The sequence below is a fragment of the Salmo trutta genome, chromosome 7 (assembly GCF_901001165.1).
Source record: "Salmo trutta chromosome 7, fSalTru1.1, whole genome shotgun sequence".
Taxonomy (NCBI): domain Eukaryota; kingdom Metazoa; phylum Chordata; class Actinopteri; order Salmoniformes; family Salmonidae; genus Salmo; species Salmo trutta.
Window position 1 is genome coordinate 55,093,437 of NC_042963.1, and position 16,917 is coordinate 55,110,353.

At 44.3% G+C, this 16,917-nt stretch overlaps 1 protein-coding gene across 1 annotated transcript; it reads left to right on the forward strand.

The window, feature by feature from the left end:
• The first annotated feature begins 1,062 nt into the window (after positions 1 to 1,062).
• On the forward strand, positions 1,063 to 14,504 carry LOC115197707 (aquaporin-9-like). The gene is made up of 6 exons (XM_029759480.1): positions 1,063 to 1,226; positions 1,841 to 1,967; positions 5,943 to 6,080; positions 10,700 to 10,818; positions 13,205 to 13,422; positions 14,238 to 14,504. Exons 1-6 carry the CDS (start codon positions 1,125 to 1,127, stop codon positions 14,452 to 14,454), a joined length of 921 nt encoding a protein of 306 aa, XP_029615340.1. The 5' UTR covers positions 1,063 to 1,124; the 3' UTR covers positions 14,455 to 14,504.
• The last annotated feature ends 2,413 nt before the right edge of the window (positions 14,505 to 16,917 follow it).

A 16,917-nucleotide genomic window follows, 5' to 3' on the forward strand; every position in this document is an offset into this window, starting at 1 on the left:
AGTAACCCTCCAGGCCCCTGTCCAGATCCCATCGGGATCCTTCACCTGGGTCAGGGGCCCCTTCACATTGCAGTACCTGCCCAGCCATACTGCAAAGGTTTTGTTCACATTGGCTACCGAGAGCGTTATCACACAGTCATCCAGAACAGCTGGTGCTCTCGTGCATGCTTCAGTGTTGCTTGTCTCAAAGCGAGCATAAAAGGCATTTAACTCGTCTGGTAGGCTCACGTCAATGGGCACCTCACGTCTGGGTTTCCCTTTGTAGTCTGTAATAGTTTTCAAGCCCTGCCACATCCGACGAGCCTCAGAGCTGGTGTAGTAGGACTCAATCTTAATCCTGTATTGACGCTTTGCTTGTTTAATGGTTTGTCTGAGGGCATAGCGAGATTTCTTATAAGCGTACGGATTTGTCTCCCGCTCCTTGAAAGCGGCAGCTCTAGCCTTTAGCTCGATGCGGATGTTGCCTGTAATCCATGGCTTCTGGTTGGGATCTGTACGTACAGTCAATGTGGGGACGACGTCATCGATGCACTTATTGATGAAGCCGATGACTGAGGTAGTGTATTCCTCAATGCCGATGAATCCAAGAACATATTCCAGTCTATGCTAGCAAAACAGTCCTGTAGTTTAGCATCCGCATCATCTGACCACTTCCATATTGAGTGAGTCACTGGTACCTCCTGCTTTAGTTTTTGCTTGTAAGCAGGAATCAGGAGAATATAATTATGGTCAGATTTGCCAAATGGAGGGCGGGGGAGACTTTTTTTATACATCTCTGTGTGTGAAGTAAAGGTGGTCTAGGATTTTTTCCCCCCCTGGTTGCACATGTGACATGCTGGTAAAAATTTGGTAAAACTGATTTAAGTTTGCCTGCATTAAAGTCCCCGGCCACTAGGAGCGCTGCTTCTGAGTGAGCATTTTCTTCTTTGCTTATGGCCTTATAGAGTTGGTTGAGAGCGGTAGGGGTGGAGGATGTGTGAGTGTCTGGTAGGGGTGGAGGATGTGGGAGTGCCTTGTAGGGGTGGAGGATGGTGGAGGGTGTGGGAGGGTCTGGGAGGTGGTGGGGGTCTAACAATGCTCCAGAGACTGTTGGACAACTGTCAGTTCTGTTGGCATGGTGATACATGGAGATGAAACACAGGAGAACTATGAGGCATCGCTATGCTCTGAAACATGGGATACTCAAGGAGTTCCTGGCTGAGTTCCTGGGGACTTTTATCTTGGTTGTAAGTTCCGCTGGCTTCATATTCAATATGTGTTTTTGGTGAGAAATTGCCTTAGAAGGGCTACCTATTTAACCTCTCAATATGAGTGATCTTATTGAGCAATTAAAGAAAAAAATTAACACCATTTCTTATGAATAAATTAGGGTTATGAATAAATCAGGGTTAGGGTTATGATTAAATTAGGGTTATGAATAAATTAGGGTTAGGGTTATGATTAAATTAAGGTTATGAATAAATTAAGGTTATGAATAAATCAGGGTTAGGGTTATGAATAAATCAGGGTTATGAATAAATCAGGGTTAGGCTTATGATTAAATTCACGTAGCTCAGTTGGTAGAGCATGGTGTTTGCAACACCAGGGTTGTGGGTTCGATTCCCACGGGGGGCCAGCACAGAAAAAAAAAAAGTATGATATGTATGAAATTGTATGAAATGTATGCATTCACTACTGTAAGTCGCTCTGGATAAGAGCGTCTGCTAAATGACTAAAATGTAAAAATGTAACAAGGAAGTAAAGTGTAATCAGAATGAATTCTAATTATACACAAACTAAATGTAACTGATAGTAGTGTACTGAATGTGATTAATGCCCCCCTCATCATCTCCTGTGTTAGTTGTTTGGCGTTGGGTCTGTTGCTCAGACAGTCCTGAGTCGTAATGCCATCGGGGAGACTCTCACCATCCACATAGGCTTCTCTGTAGGACTGATGATGGCAGTGTACGTGGCCGGAGGAGTGTCAGGTAATTATATCACACTATAATAATCACACTATAATAATCACACTATAATAATCACACTACAGTGGAGTGTCAGGTAATTATATCACACTATAATAATCACACTATAATAATCACACTATAATAATCACACTATAATAATCACACTACAGTGGAGTGTCAGGTAATTATATCACACTATAATAATCACACTATAATAATCACACTATAATAATCACACTACAGTGGAGTGTCAGGTAATTATATCACACTATAATAATCACACTATAATAATCACACTATAATAATCACACTACAGTGGAGTGTCAGGTAATTATCATATCACACTATAATAATCACACTATAATAATCACACTACAGTGGAGTGTCAGGTAATTATATCACACTATAATAATCACACTACAACGAAGTGCGTTAAAAAAAGTGACTTTTTAATATTGCCTTTGCCAGAGTTCAACGTTCTAGTAAACGTATCAAGCTTGCATTGAAACGATGAGCTCATCCAATAAACGGTTGAATAAGACAGTGGCAAGAACACAGGAAAGCTATCAGACACAGACTTTAGAACGGACAGTTGTGTTGTGAATACAACGTGCACACTTGTTCTTCTACATGGAGAGAATGAAGCAGGCACGTGCACGCTACGTTATGCACTGTTATGTAATGAATGGTGAGGGTTATTAACCGGAGTTTTCTACGATCAATTCCTCTTCAAATTGGATATTGTTATTCAGTTCAATCAATGGGGGGATCTTAATTACAATAGTACTATAGTAACATAAATGTGATGATAATGTGTATTTACCAGGGTTGGGGTTGGGGAACACTGGGTTGGGGAACACTGCTGAGGGTACTGGAGGACCAGGGTTGGGGAACACTGCTGAGGGTACTGGAGGACCAGGGTTGGGGAACACTGTTGGGGGTACTGGAGGACCAGGGTTGGGGAACACTGTTGGGGGTACTGGAGGACCAGGGTTGGGGAACACTGTTGGGGGTACTGGAGGACCAGGGTTGGGGCTACTGGAGGACCAGGGTTGGGGAACACTGCTGAGGGTACTGGAGGACCAGGGTTGGGGAACACTGTTGGGGGTACTGGAGGACCAGGGTTGGGGAACACTGTTGGGGGTACTGGAGGACCAGGGTTGAGGAACACTGCTGAGGGTACTGGAGGACCAGGGTTGAGGAACACTGTTGGGGGTACTGGAGGACCAGGGTTGGGGAACACTGTTGGGGGTACTGGAGGACCAGGGTTGGGGAACACTGCTGAGGGTACTGGAGGACCAGGGTTGGGGGTACTGGAGGACCAGGGTTGGGGTACTGGAGGACCAGGGTTGGGGGTACTGGAGGACCAGGGTTGGGGGTACTGGAGGACCAGGGTTGGGGTACTGGAGGACCAGGGTTGGGGGTACTGGAGGACCAGGGTTGGGGCTACTGGAGGACCAGGGTTGGGGGTACTGGAGGACCAGGGTTGGGGGTACTGGAGGACCAGGGTTGGGGTACTGGAGGACCAGGGTTGGGGGTACTGGAGGACCAGGGTTGGGGGTACTGGAGGACCAGGGTTGGGGGTACTGGAGGACCAGGGTTGAGGAACACTGTTGGGGGTACTGGAGAACCAGGGTTGGGGGTACTGGAGGACCAGGGTTGAGGAACACTGTTGGGGGTACTGGAGGACCAGGGTTGGGGAACACTGTGCTAAATGACAAAAAAATGTAAACGTAATGTAAACATCCTTTTTGTAACAATACATCCTCCTGCACCCTCATCAACAGTCACATTGACACATCACGCTCTAGATCCATGCAGAACGTGCCAGTGCTCCAATCCTGAACCAATGAATCTGAACTGCCGATTGATTTACATTTATCACAACTAGCCCTGTTGAAGTTTCAGAACCCATCGCCGTTGTTTATAACCTCGGGCAGTAAATGACCTACGAACTCCATTGACCTCAGACTGAGGCCTGTCTATGAGAGAGACCTATCCCAGCTTCAACACACTAACTAGGCTGATAGTGAATACAACAAATAATTCACAACAGTGACATCATGCAGGTTTAAAGCGCATGCCCAAGCATTTTAAATATTGTGAAGAGAGGCAGGGAGCATAGCTGGTCTATTATATACCACTTAGTAGAGAGAGAGAGAGACAGGGAACATAGCTGGTCTATTATATACCACTTAGCAGAGAGAGAGAGACAGGTAGCATAGCTGGTCTGTTATATATCACTTAGCAGAGAGAGAGAGAGAGAGAGACAGGGAACATAGCTGGTCTGTTATATACCACTTAGCAGAGAGAGAGAGACAGGGAACATAGCTGGTCTATTATATACCACTTAGCAGAGAGAGAGAGACAGGGAACATAGCTGGTCTATTATATACCACTTAGCAGAGAGAGAGAGAGAGAGACAGGGAACATAGCTGGTCTATTATATACCACTTAGCAGAGAGAGAGAGACAGGGAACATAGCTGGTCTATTATATACCACTTAGCAGAGAGAGAGAGACAGGGAACATAGCTGGTCTATTATATACCACTTAGCAGAGAGAGAGAGACAGGGAACATAGCTGGTCTATTATATACCACTTAGCAGAAAGAGAGAGAGACAGGGAACATAGCTGGTCTATTATATACCACTTAGCAGAGAGAGAGAGACAGGGAACATAGCTGGTCTATTATATACCACTTAGCAGAGAGAGAGAGAGAGAGACAGGGAACATAGCTGGTCTATTATATACCACTTAGCAGAGAGAGAGAGACAGGGAACATAGCTGGTCTATTATATACCACTTAGCAGAGAGAGAGAGACAGGGAACATAGCTGGTCTATTATATACCACTTAGCAGAGAGAGAGAGACAGGGAACATAGCTGGTCTATTATATACCACTTAGCAGAAAGAGAGAGAGACAGGGAACATAGCTGGTCTATTATATACCACTTAGCAGAGAGAGAGAGACAGGGAACATAGCTGGTCTATTATATACCACTTAGCAGAGAGAGAGAGACAGGGAACATAGCTGGTCTATTATATACCACTTAGCAGAGAGAGAGAGAGACAGGGAACATAGCTGGTCTATTATATACCACTTAGCAGAAAGAGAGAGAGACAGGGAACATAGCTGGTCTATTATATACCACTTAGCAGAGAGAGAGAGAGACAGGGAACATAGCTGGTCTATTATATACCACTTAGCAGAGAGAGAGACAGGGAACATAGCTGGTCTATTATATACCACTTAGCAGAGAGAGAGAGAGAGAGACAGGGAACATAGCTGGTCTATTATATACCACTTAGCAGACACTTCTATCCACTGAACCAGTCCCAAATCGACCCCTAAACCCTACACACTATGCACTCGAGGAGATCTGAGAGGATTTGACACGTGCAATCAATCTGTTAGTAGGTCCGCCTTGCTCTCTGATAGGTTAGACGGGAGTTTCACCATATTGCTTCATACCAATCAAATCCTCTCATACTGTATCTTTACAAGTGCATAGGGCTTAGGGGTTTGATTTGGGATTTGGCCTTACAGTGTAGACGGCCATCTTTCCAACCTCCCCTCTGTCACTGGCTCTTTTCATCCTTTCTCTGCTTCCTTCTCAAAACAGGAAGTGGATACCTAGTCAGTTGCACAACTGAATGCATTCAACTGAAATGTGTCTTCAGTATTTAACCCGACACCCTCTGAATCAGAGCAGAGAGGTGCAGGGAGTCGCCCTTAATCAACATCCACAGCGAGCAGTTGTTAGGGGTTAACTGTCTTGCTCAAGGGCAGAATGGCCGATATTTTTTCCCACCTTGAAGGCACGGGGATACAAACCAGCGACCTTTCAGTTACTGGCCCAATGCTCTTAACTGCTAGGCCACCTGCCACACCGTTGGAGATGAAGGCCAGAGGGGATGGAGCTTCTTCTCCGATATGGTTGAGAAGGAGGATCGGAGATAGGATGTGAGAATCACCTGCCTCTTCCCCTCCCAGGTGCCCACGTGAACCCTGCTGTCTCCCTGGCCATGGTGATCGTGGGAAAACTCCAATTCTATAAGTTCCCCGTTTATGTCAGCGCTCAGTTCCTTGGTGCTTTCACTGGATCTGCTGCTGTGTTTGGGCTGTATTATGGTGAGTACTATGGGCCATGTCGACATTCTGTTACGCACAACGGAAGTAATAACAGGAACTAGATAGTAGAATGATCCAGTGTATGGAATAAGGGAATGTCCGCTCACCGTTATGCTGCTCTCAATCAATCAACCAATCAATCAATCAATCAATCAACCAATCAATCAATCAATCAACCAACCAATCAATTAACCAATCAATCAATCAACCAATCAATCAACCAATCAATCAATCAACCAATCAATCAATCAACCAATCAATCAACCAATCAACCAATCAATCAATCAACCAATCAACCAATCAATCAATCAATCAACCAATCAATCGACCAATCAATCAATCAACCAATCAATCAACCAATCAATAAACCAATCAATCAACCAATCAACCAATCAACCAACCAATCAACCAATCAATCAACCAATCAATCAATCAACCAATCAATCAATAAATAAATCAATCAAATTTATTTTATAAAGCCCTTTTTACATCAGCAGTTGTACAGATATCAAATCAAATGTTATGTGTCACATGCGCCGAATACAACAGTGAAATGTTTACTTACAAAGCCCTTAACCGTCAATGCAGTTTTAAGAAAGAATTATAAAAAATAAATAAAAATAACAAAAAGTTAAAGAGCAGCAGCAAAATAACAGTAGCGAGGCTATATACAGGGTGTTACGGTACAGAGTCAAGGTGGAGGCTATATACAGGGGGTACTGGTACAGAGTCAACGTGGAGGCTATATACAGGGTGTTACGGTACAGAGTGAATGTGGAGACTATATACAGGGTGTTACGGTACAGAGTCATGGTGGAGGCTATATACAGGGTGTTACGGTACAGAGTCAATGTGGAGACTATATACAGGGGGTACTGGTACAGAGTCAACATGGAGGCTATATACAGGGTGTTACGGTACAGAGTCAATGTGGAGACTATATACAGGGGGTACTGGTACAGAGTCAATGTGGAGGCTATATACAGGGGGTACCGGTACCGAGTCAATGTGGAGGCTATATACAGGGGGTACCGGTACAGAGTCAATGTGGAGGCTATATACAGGGGGTACCGGTACAGAGTCAATGTGGAGGCTATATACAGGGGGTACCGGTACAGAGTCAATGTGGAGGCTATATACAGGGGGTACCGGTACCGAGTCAATGTGGAGGCTATATACAGGGGTACTAGTACAGAGTCAATGTGGAGGCTATATACAGGGGGTACCGGTACAGAGTCAATGTGGAGGCTATATACAGGGGGTACCGGTACAGAGACAATGTGGAGGCTATATACAGGGTGTTACGGTACAGAGTCAATGTGGAGACTATATACAGGGGGTACTGGTACAGAGTCAATGTGGAGGCTATATACAGGGGGTACCGGTACCGAGTCAATGTGGAGGCTATATACAGGGGGTACCGGTACAGAGTCAATGTGGAGGCTATATACAGGGGGTACCGGTACAGAGTCAATGTGGAGGCTATATACAGGGGGTACCGGTACAGAGTCAATGTGGAGGCTATATACAGGGGGTACCGGTACCGAGTCAATGTGGAGGCTATATACAGGGGTACTAGTACAGAGTCAATGTGGAGGCTATATACAGGGGGTACCGGTACAGAGTCAATGTGGAGGCTATATACAGGGGGTACCGGTACAGAGACAATGTGGAGGCTATATACAGGGGGTACCGGTACAGAGACAATGTGGAGGCTATATACAGGGGGTACCGGTACAGAGTCAATGTGGAGGCTATATACAGGGGGTACCGGTACCGAGTCAATGTGGAGGCTATATACAGGGGTACTGGTACAGAGTCAATGTGGAGGCTATATACAGGGGGTACCGGTACAGAGTCAATGTGGAGGCTATATACAGGGGGTACCGGTACAGAGTCAATGTGGAGGCTATATACAGGGTGTTACGGTACAGAGACAATGTGGAGACTATATACAGGGTGTTACGGTACAGAGTCAATGTGGAGGCTATATACAGGGGGTACCGGTACAGAGACAATGTGCCAGGGTACAGGTTAGTTGAGGTAATTGAGGTAATTGACAAAGTACCCAATTGTCATACTTGAGTAAAAGTAAAGATACCTTAATAGAAAATGACTCAAGTAAAAGTGAAAGTCACCCAGTAAAATACTACTTGAGTAAAAGTCTAAAAGTATTTGTTTTTAAATCTACTGAAGTATCAAAAGTAAAAGTATAAATAATTTCAAATTCCTTATATTAAGCAAACCGGACAGCATGATTTTCTTGTTTTATAAATGTACGGATACCCAGAGGCACACTCCAACACGCCGACATCATTTACAAATGAAGCATTTGTGTTTAGTGAGTCCACCAGATCAGAGGCAGTAGAGATGACCAGGGATGTTCTCTTGATAAGTGTGTGAATTGGACCATTTTCCTGTCCTGCTAAGCATTCAAAATGAATCAAGTACTTTTGGGTGTCAGGAAAAATGTATGGCGCAAAAAGTACATGGGGGGGGGGGGGGTGCAAATAGTCTGGGTAGCCATTTGATTACCTGTTCAGGAGTCTTATGGCTTGTGGGTAGAAGCTGTTTAGAAGCCTTTTGGGCCTAGACTGGCGCTCCTGTACAGCTTGCCGTGCGGAAGCAGAGAGAACCGTCTATGACTTTGGTGGCTGGAGTTTTTGACAATTTTTAGGGCCTTCCTCTGACACCGCCTGGTATAAAGGTCCTGGATGGCAGGAAGCTTGGCCCTAGTGATGCACTGGGCCGTATGCACTACCCTCTGTAGTGCCTTGCAGTCGGAGGCCGAGCAGTTGCCGTACCAGGTGGCGATGCAACCCGTCATGATGCTCTCGATGGTGCAGCTGTAGAACTTTTTGAGGATCTGAGGACCCATGCCAAATCTTTTCAGCCTCCTGAAGGACCTAATGATTATTTAATAGCGTACTGTAATACAACAAACAACACATTTCTGCATTCTGCTATCACCACGGTCATCCGTTGCTGCCGAGTTGTTGATGGCTAAATGCCCATGGAACTGTTCCAACAGACTGCACATGTTTTAAAGCTTTGTGGTGTATTGTACCACATCAGGTCAACTGGCTTAACTCACATTAAATACACTTAAATACAAACATCTTTTATATGTCTGTTATGAACTGTTATAAATTGTTGTTATGAACTGTTGTTATGAACTGTTGTTATGAACTGCTGTTATGAACTGTTTTTATGAACTGCTGTTATGAACTGTTGTTATGAACTGTTGTTATGAACTGTTGTTATGAACTGTTGTTATGAACTGTTATAAATTGTTGTTATGAACTGTTGTTATGAACTGTTGTTATGAACTGTTGTTATGAACTGCTGTTATGAACTGTTTTTATGAACTGCTGTTATGAACTGTTTTTATGAACTGCTGTTATGAACTGTTGTTATGAACTGCTGTTATGAACTGTTTTTATGAACTGCTGTTATGAACTGCTGTTATGAACTGTTGTTATGAACTGTTGTTATGAACTGCTGTTATGAACTGTTTTTATGAACTGCTGTTATGAACTGTTGTTATGAACTGTTGTTATGAACTGTTGTTATGAACTGCTGTTATGAACTGTTTTTATGAACTGCTGTTATGAACTGTTGTTATGAACTGCTGTTATGAACTGTTTTTATGAACTGCTGTTATGAACTGCTGTTATGAACTGTTGTTATGAACTGTTGTTATGAACTGCTGTTATGAACTGTTTTTATGAACTGCTGTTATGAACTGTTGTTATGAACTGTTGTTATGAACTGTTGTTATGAACTGCTGTTATGAACTGTTTTTATGAACTGCTGTTATGAACTGTTGTTATGAACTGTTGTTATGAACTGTTGTTATGAACTGCTGTTATGAACTGTTGTTATGAACTGTTGTTACGAACTGTTGTTATGAACTGCTGTTATGAACTGTTGTTATGAACTGTTATAAATTGTTGTTATGAACTGTTGTTATGAACTGTTGTTATGAACTGTTGTTATGAACTGCTGTTATGAACTGTTTTTATGAACTGCTGTTATGAACTGTTTTTATGAACTGCTGTTATGAACTGTTGTTATGAACTGCTGTTATGAACTGTTTTTATGAACTGCTGTTATGAACTGCTGTTATGAACTGTTGTTATGAACTGCTGTTATGAACTGTTGTTATGAACTGCTGTTATGAACTGTTGTTATGAACTGCTGTTATGAACTGTTGTTATGAACTGTTGTTATGAACTGTTGTTATGAACTGCTGTTATGAACTGTTTTTATGAACTGCTGTTATGAACTGTTGTTATGAACTGTTTTTATGAACTGCTGTTATGAACTGTTGTTATGAACTGCTGTTATGAACTGTTTTTATGAACTGCTGTTATGAACTGTTGTTATGAACTGCTGTTATGAACTGTTGTTATGAACTGTTGTTATGTGCTTTGGAAGTAAAAATGCTGTTGCTATGCCACTTCTAACCAATAGAATAATGATTTCTGAAGCAAGCGTCCATCATCTGATGTTATCTTTCACCCCTGGTGGTAAACATGTACCGTTCCAGGCATATTTACTGAACTCTGAATGGCTAAATGTTTTCTCCTTACTGTCACACTGTCGTACCCATGTAGACGTGTTGATGGACTTCACCAGTGGGATTTTATCAGTGACTGGTATTAACGCCACCGGTCACATCTTTGCCTCTTACCCTGTCAGGTGCCTGACCATCCTCGGAGGCCTCGTAGACCAGGTGAGGTGTGTCTGTGTGCCTGTGTGTGTCTGTGTGTGTGTGTGTCTGTGTGTGTGTGTGTGTCTCTGTGTGTGTGTGTGTCTGTCTGTGTGCCTGTGTGTGTCTGTGTGTGTGTGTCTGTGTGTGTGTGTGTGTGTGTCTCTGTGTGTGTGTCTGTGTGCCTGTGTGTGTGTGTGTGTCTGTGTGTGTGTGTCTCTGTGTGTGTGTCTCTGTGTGTGTGTGTGTGTGTGTGTGTGTGTGTGTGTGTGTGTGTGTGTGTGTGTCTCTGTGTGTGTGTCTCTGTGTGTGTGTGTCTGTGTGAGTATGTGTGTGTCTTTGTGTGTGTGTGTGTGTGTCTCTCTCTCTCTCTTTGTGTGTCTGTGTGTGTGTGTTTGTGTGGGTCTGTGTGTCTCTGTGTGTGTGTCTGTGTGAGTATGTGTGTGTCTTTGTGTGTGTGTGTGTGTGTCTGTGTCTCTGTGTGTCTGTGTGAGTGTGTGTGTGTTATATGTCTGTTGTCTGTGTGAGTGAGTGAGTGAGTGAGTTAGTGAGTGAGTGAGTGTGTTATATGTCTGTTGTCTGTGTGAGTGAGTGAGTGAGTGAGTGAGTGAGTGAGTGTGTGTTATATGTCTGTTGTCTGTGTGAGTGAGTGAGTGAGTGAGTGAGTCCTAGTCCTACCCTGTCAAATCCCTGACCATCCTACAGTAGGTGGCCTCACACAGCAGATGAGACAAGGTCAAGGGTCACATGGAGAGAAACTGGTGTCATGTTCATTAGGCCAGAAGAAAACGGACTGAGGAACTACCTAGACTTAGCCAATAAGAAACATACATTTGAAAATGTTCCGTTGCAAAACAATTCCATTGCGTGCCTTAATGAACACCCCCAGGCATACCAGGGGGGTCGATGTTGGAGAGGAGAGACGACCCCTCTGGTACTCCAGTCTGCTCTAGTTACCGGTAGTTACCTAATGTTCTTTTGAAGTTATCCGTTAAACCGTTACATTCCCACTTTTCTGGGAAATGTTGCTAATGCAAATTGATTGTCCTAATTTCCTACGCAGCACGTCCCCTCGTTAGCTGTGTTTCGGGGGCTAGTGACCATGTTCAGATGTTCACATCAACCTACACTGACATTCTAAACCCTTTTAGAACCAACACAGGCGTCAGCCAGTCGGTCAGTCAGTCAGCCAGTCAGCCAGTCAGCCAGCCAGCCAGCTAGCCAGTCAGTCAGCCAGTCAGCCAGCCAGCCAGCCAGCCAGTCAGCCAGTCAGCCAGTCAGCCAGCCAGCCAGTCGGTCAGTCAGCCAGTCAGCCAGTCAGTCAGCCAGCCAGCCAGCCAGTCAGCCAGCCAGCCAGCCAGCCAGCCAGCCAGCCAGTCAGCTAGCCAGTCAGTCAGTCAGTCATTCAGCCAGCCAGCCAGTCAGCCAGTCAGTCAGCCAGCCAGCCAGCCAGCCAGCCAGCCAGCCAGTCAGCCAGTCAGCCAGTCAGCCAGTCAGCCAGCCAGCCAGTCAGCCAGTCAGTCAGTCAGCCAGCCAGCCAGCCAGTCAACCATCCAGTCAGCCAGTCAGCCAGCCAGCCAGTCAGTCAGTCAGTCAGTCAGCCAGTCAGCCAGTCAATCAGTCAGCCAGTCAGTCAGTCAGTCAGCCAGCCAGTCAGCTAGCCAGTCAGTCAGTCAGCCAGTCAGCCATCTAGCCAGTCATTCAGTCAGCCAGTCAGCCAGTCAGTCATTATGGTGTAGTGGCTAGCCTTTAACTATAGCATGCAGTCAGCCAGTCAGCCAGCCAGTCAGCCAGTCAGTCATTATGGTGTAGTGGCTAGCCTTTAACTATAGCATGCAGTCAGCCAGTCAGCCAGCCAGTCAGCCAGCCAGTCATTATGGTGTAGTGGCTAGCCTTTAACTATAGCATGTAGTCAGCCAGTCAGCCAGCCAGTCAGCCAGTCAGTCATTATGGTGTAGTGGCTAGCCTTTAATAACTATAGCATGCAGTCAGCCAGTCAGCCAGCCAGTCAGCCAGTCAGTCATTATGGTGTAGTGGCTAGCCTTTAATAACTATAGCATGCAGTCAGCCAGTCAGTCATTATGGTGTAGTGGCTAGCCTTTAACTATAGCATGCAGTGCAACATGGATCTAGTAAAAAAACAAATATGTTCTCACTTGAGATGAGGTCAACAAATACACAGAAATTACATTTCTGTTTTTTGTACCCGTTTTATCCTACTGGAATATCCAACAATATTGCTACTTACTGAAAATACTTAATAAATACTGAACACATTACATGTCCACTATGGATCAACAAAGTTATATTCTATTCAAACAATAAAGTTATTTATATATATATATATATATATATATATATATATATATATATATCTATTTCAATGCACATTGTTGTCTTGCTCCTTCAGGTAGTGGGAACAGGTATGCTGGTGCTGTGCATTCTGGCCATCATCGATGGGAAGAACATCGGCGCCCCTAGAGGCATGGAGCCTCTCTGCATCGGCCTGGTCATCTTGGCTATCGGGGTGTCCATGGGACTGAACTGTGGGTACCCCCTCAACCCTGCCAGGGACCTGGGGCCACGGATGTTCACTGCTGTAGCAGGCTGGGGCTGGGAGGTGTTCAGGTAACTCATATAGAATAATTGTATTTGATTTGTATTTAATTCTATTATAATTCATAAATTCTATTAATTATAATTGTATCTTGATCTATTGTCTGTCTGTGTGTGTATTATGTGTTGATCTCTCTGTCTCTGTGTGTGTCTGTGTGTGTGTGTATCTCTCTGTCTGTGTGTGTGTGGTGTGTGTGTATCTCTCTGTCTGTGTGTGTGTGTGTGTGTGTGTGTGTGTGTGTGTATCTCTCTGTCTGTCTGTCTGTGTGTGTGTGTGTGTGTGTGTGTGTGTGTGTGTGTGTGTGTGTGTGTGTGTGTGTTGTGTGTGTATCTCTCTGTCTGTGTGTGTGTGTTGTGTGTATGTGTATCTCTCTGTCTGTGTGTGTGTGTTGTGTGTATGTGTATCTCTCTGTCTCTCTCTCTCTCTCTGTGTATCTCTCTGTCTCTCTTTCTCTGTGTGTATCTTTCTGTGTGTGTGTATCTCTGTCTTTCTCTTTCTGTGTGTCTCTCTCTCTCTCTCTCTCTGTGTGCCTCTCTCTCTGTGTGTGTGTCTCTCTCTGTGTGTGTGTCTCTCTCTGTGTGTGTGTCTCTCTCTGTGTGTGTGTCTCTCTGTCTCTCTCTCTGTGTGTGCCTCTCTCTCTGTGTGTGTGTCTCTCTCTGTGTGTCTCTCTCTCTGTGTGTGTGTGTCTCTCTCTCAATATGTCTCTCGCTCTCTGTGTGTCTCTCTCTCTCTCTGTGTGTGTGTCTCTCTCTCTCTGTGTGTGTGTGTGTGTGTGTCTCTCGCTGTCTCTCTCTGTGTGTGTCTCTCTCTGTCTCTCTCTGTGCAGCACGGCAGACTACTGGTGGTGGGTCCCGGTGGCGGGGCCGATGCTAGGGGGCGTGGTCGGGGCCCTGGTCTACTTCCTGTTTATCGAGATGCATCACAAAGAGCAAGAGAAACCCCACGAGGAGGAGGAAGAAGAGGAGGAGGAAGAAGAGGAGGATGAAGGCCTGGAGGAGGACAGCAGTCTCAAAGACAAATCCCAGATGATTACCATGAGTTAGAGGGATTCATTCAGTTACCAAATAAAATAAAACTGTTTCTGTCTGGTTCAGATCACTGGTACTGTAACGTCAATCAGGAGAGTAACGTCATGTGTGGAGACACACACACACACACACACACACACACACACACACACACACACACACACACACACACACACACACACACACACACACACACACACACACACACCAAGGGCAGCCTTGCTCTCTCAGTGTGCTATGGTGCAACCCTGTGGTAGAGGGAGTAGAAGGGTTATAGCCTGTTATTACATTTAGTAACCAGACCGGTATGCTACGTGTGAGTGACTGATAGCAGCTCCAATAGTTAAGCTACATGGAGAACCACCGTAGAACAGGTTATTGAGTAGATATAGCCTGGAGAAACACTGTAGAACAGGTTATTGAATAGATGTAGCCTGGAGAAACACCGTAGAACAGGTTATTGAGTAGATATAGCCTGGAGAAACACCGTAGAACAGGTTATTGAATAGATGTAGCCTGGAGAAACACTGTAGAACAGGTTATTGAGTAGATGTTGCCTGGAGAAACACCGTAGAACAGGTTATTGAATAGATGTAGCCTGGAGAAACACTGTAGAACAGGTTATTGAGTAGATGTTGCCTGGAGAAACACCGTAGAACAGGTTATTGAATAGATGTAGCCTGGAGAAACACCGTAGAACAGGTTATTGAATAGATGTAGCCTGGAGAAACACCGTAGAACAGGTTATTGAGTAGATATAGCCTGGAGAAACACCGTAGAACAGGTTATTGAGTAGATATAGCCTGGAGAACCACCGTAGAACAGGTTATTGAATAGATGTAGCCTGGAGAAACACCGTAGAACAGGTTATTGAGTAGATGTAGCCTGGAGAAACACCGTAGAACAGGTTATTGAATAGATGTAGCCTGGAGAACCACCGTAGGACAGGTTATTGAATAGATGTAGCCTGGAGAACCACAGTAGAACAGGTTATTGAGTAGATGTAGCCTGGAGAAACACCGTAGAACAGGTTATTGATGTAGCCTGGAGAAACACCGTAGAACAGGTTATTGAGTAGATATAGCCTGGAGAAACACCGTAGAACAGGTTATTGATGTAGCCTGGAGAAACACCGTAGAACAGGTTATTGATGTAGCCTGGAGAAACACTGTAGAACAGGTTATTGAGTAGATGTAGCATGGAGAAACACTGTAGAACAGGTTATTGAATAGATGTAGCCTGGAGAAACACCGTAGAACAGGTTATTGAATAGATGTAGCCTGGAGAACCACCGTAGAACAGGTTATTGAGTAGATATAGCCTGGAGAAACACCGTAGAACAGGTTATTGAATAGATGTAGCCTGGAGAAACACCGTAGAACAGGTTATTGAGTAGATGTAGCCTGGAGAAACACCGTAGAACAGGTTATTGAATAGATGTAGCCTGGAGAAACACCGTAGAACAGGTTATTGAGTAGATATAGCATGGAGAAACACCGTAGAACAGGTTATTGAATAGATGTAGCCTGGAGAAACACCGTAGAACAGGTTATTGAGTAGATATAGCATGGAGAACCACCGTAGAACAGGTTATTGAATAGATGTAGCCTGGAGAAACACCGTAGAACAGGTTATTGAATAGATGTAGCCTGGAGAAACACCGTAGAACAGGTTATTGAGTAGATATAGCATGGAGAAACACTGTAGAACAGGTTATTGAGTAGATATAGCCTGGAGAAACACCGTAGAACAGGTTATTGAATAGATGTAGCCTGGAGAAACACTGTAGAACAGGTTATTGAATAGATGTAGCCTGGAGAACCACCGTAGAACAGGTTATTGAATAGATGTAGCCTGGAGAAACACCGTAGAACAGGTTATTGAGTAGATATAGCATGGAGAAACACTGTAGAACAGGTTATTGAGTAGATATAGCCTGGAGAAAAACCGTAGAACAGGTTATTGAATAGATGTAGCCTGGAGAAACACCATAGAACAGGTTATTGAGTAGATGTAGCCTGGAGAAACACCGTAGAACCGGTTATTGAGTAGATATAGCCTGGAGAAACACCGTAGAACAGGTTATTGAGTAGATATAGCATGGAGAAACACTGTAGAACAGGTTATTGAATAGATGTAGCCTGGAGAACCACCGTAGAACAGGTTATTGAGTAGATATAGCCTGGAGAAACACCGTAGAACAGGTTATTGAGTAGATATAGCATGGAGAAACACTGTAGAACAGGTTATTGAATAGATGTAGCCTGGAGAAACACCGTAGAACAGGTTATTGAGTAGATATAGCACATGGTTCACCCAGTAACTTGTTTATAGGTAAAGATACAGAATGGTAAGTTCTTAAGGAGGTGCTATATGTAGCAATCAGCAACAACATTGGAAAAGAGCCCTTATAATATTATGTACAGTGAGGGAAAAAAGTATTTGATCCCCTGCTGATTTTGTACGTTTGCCCACTGA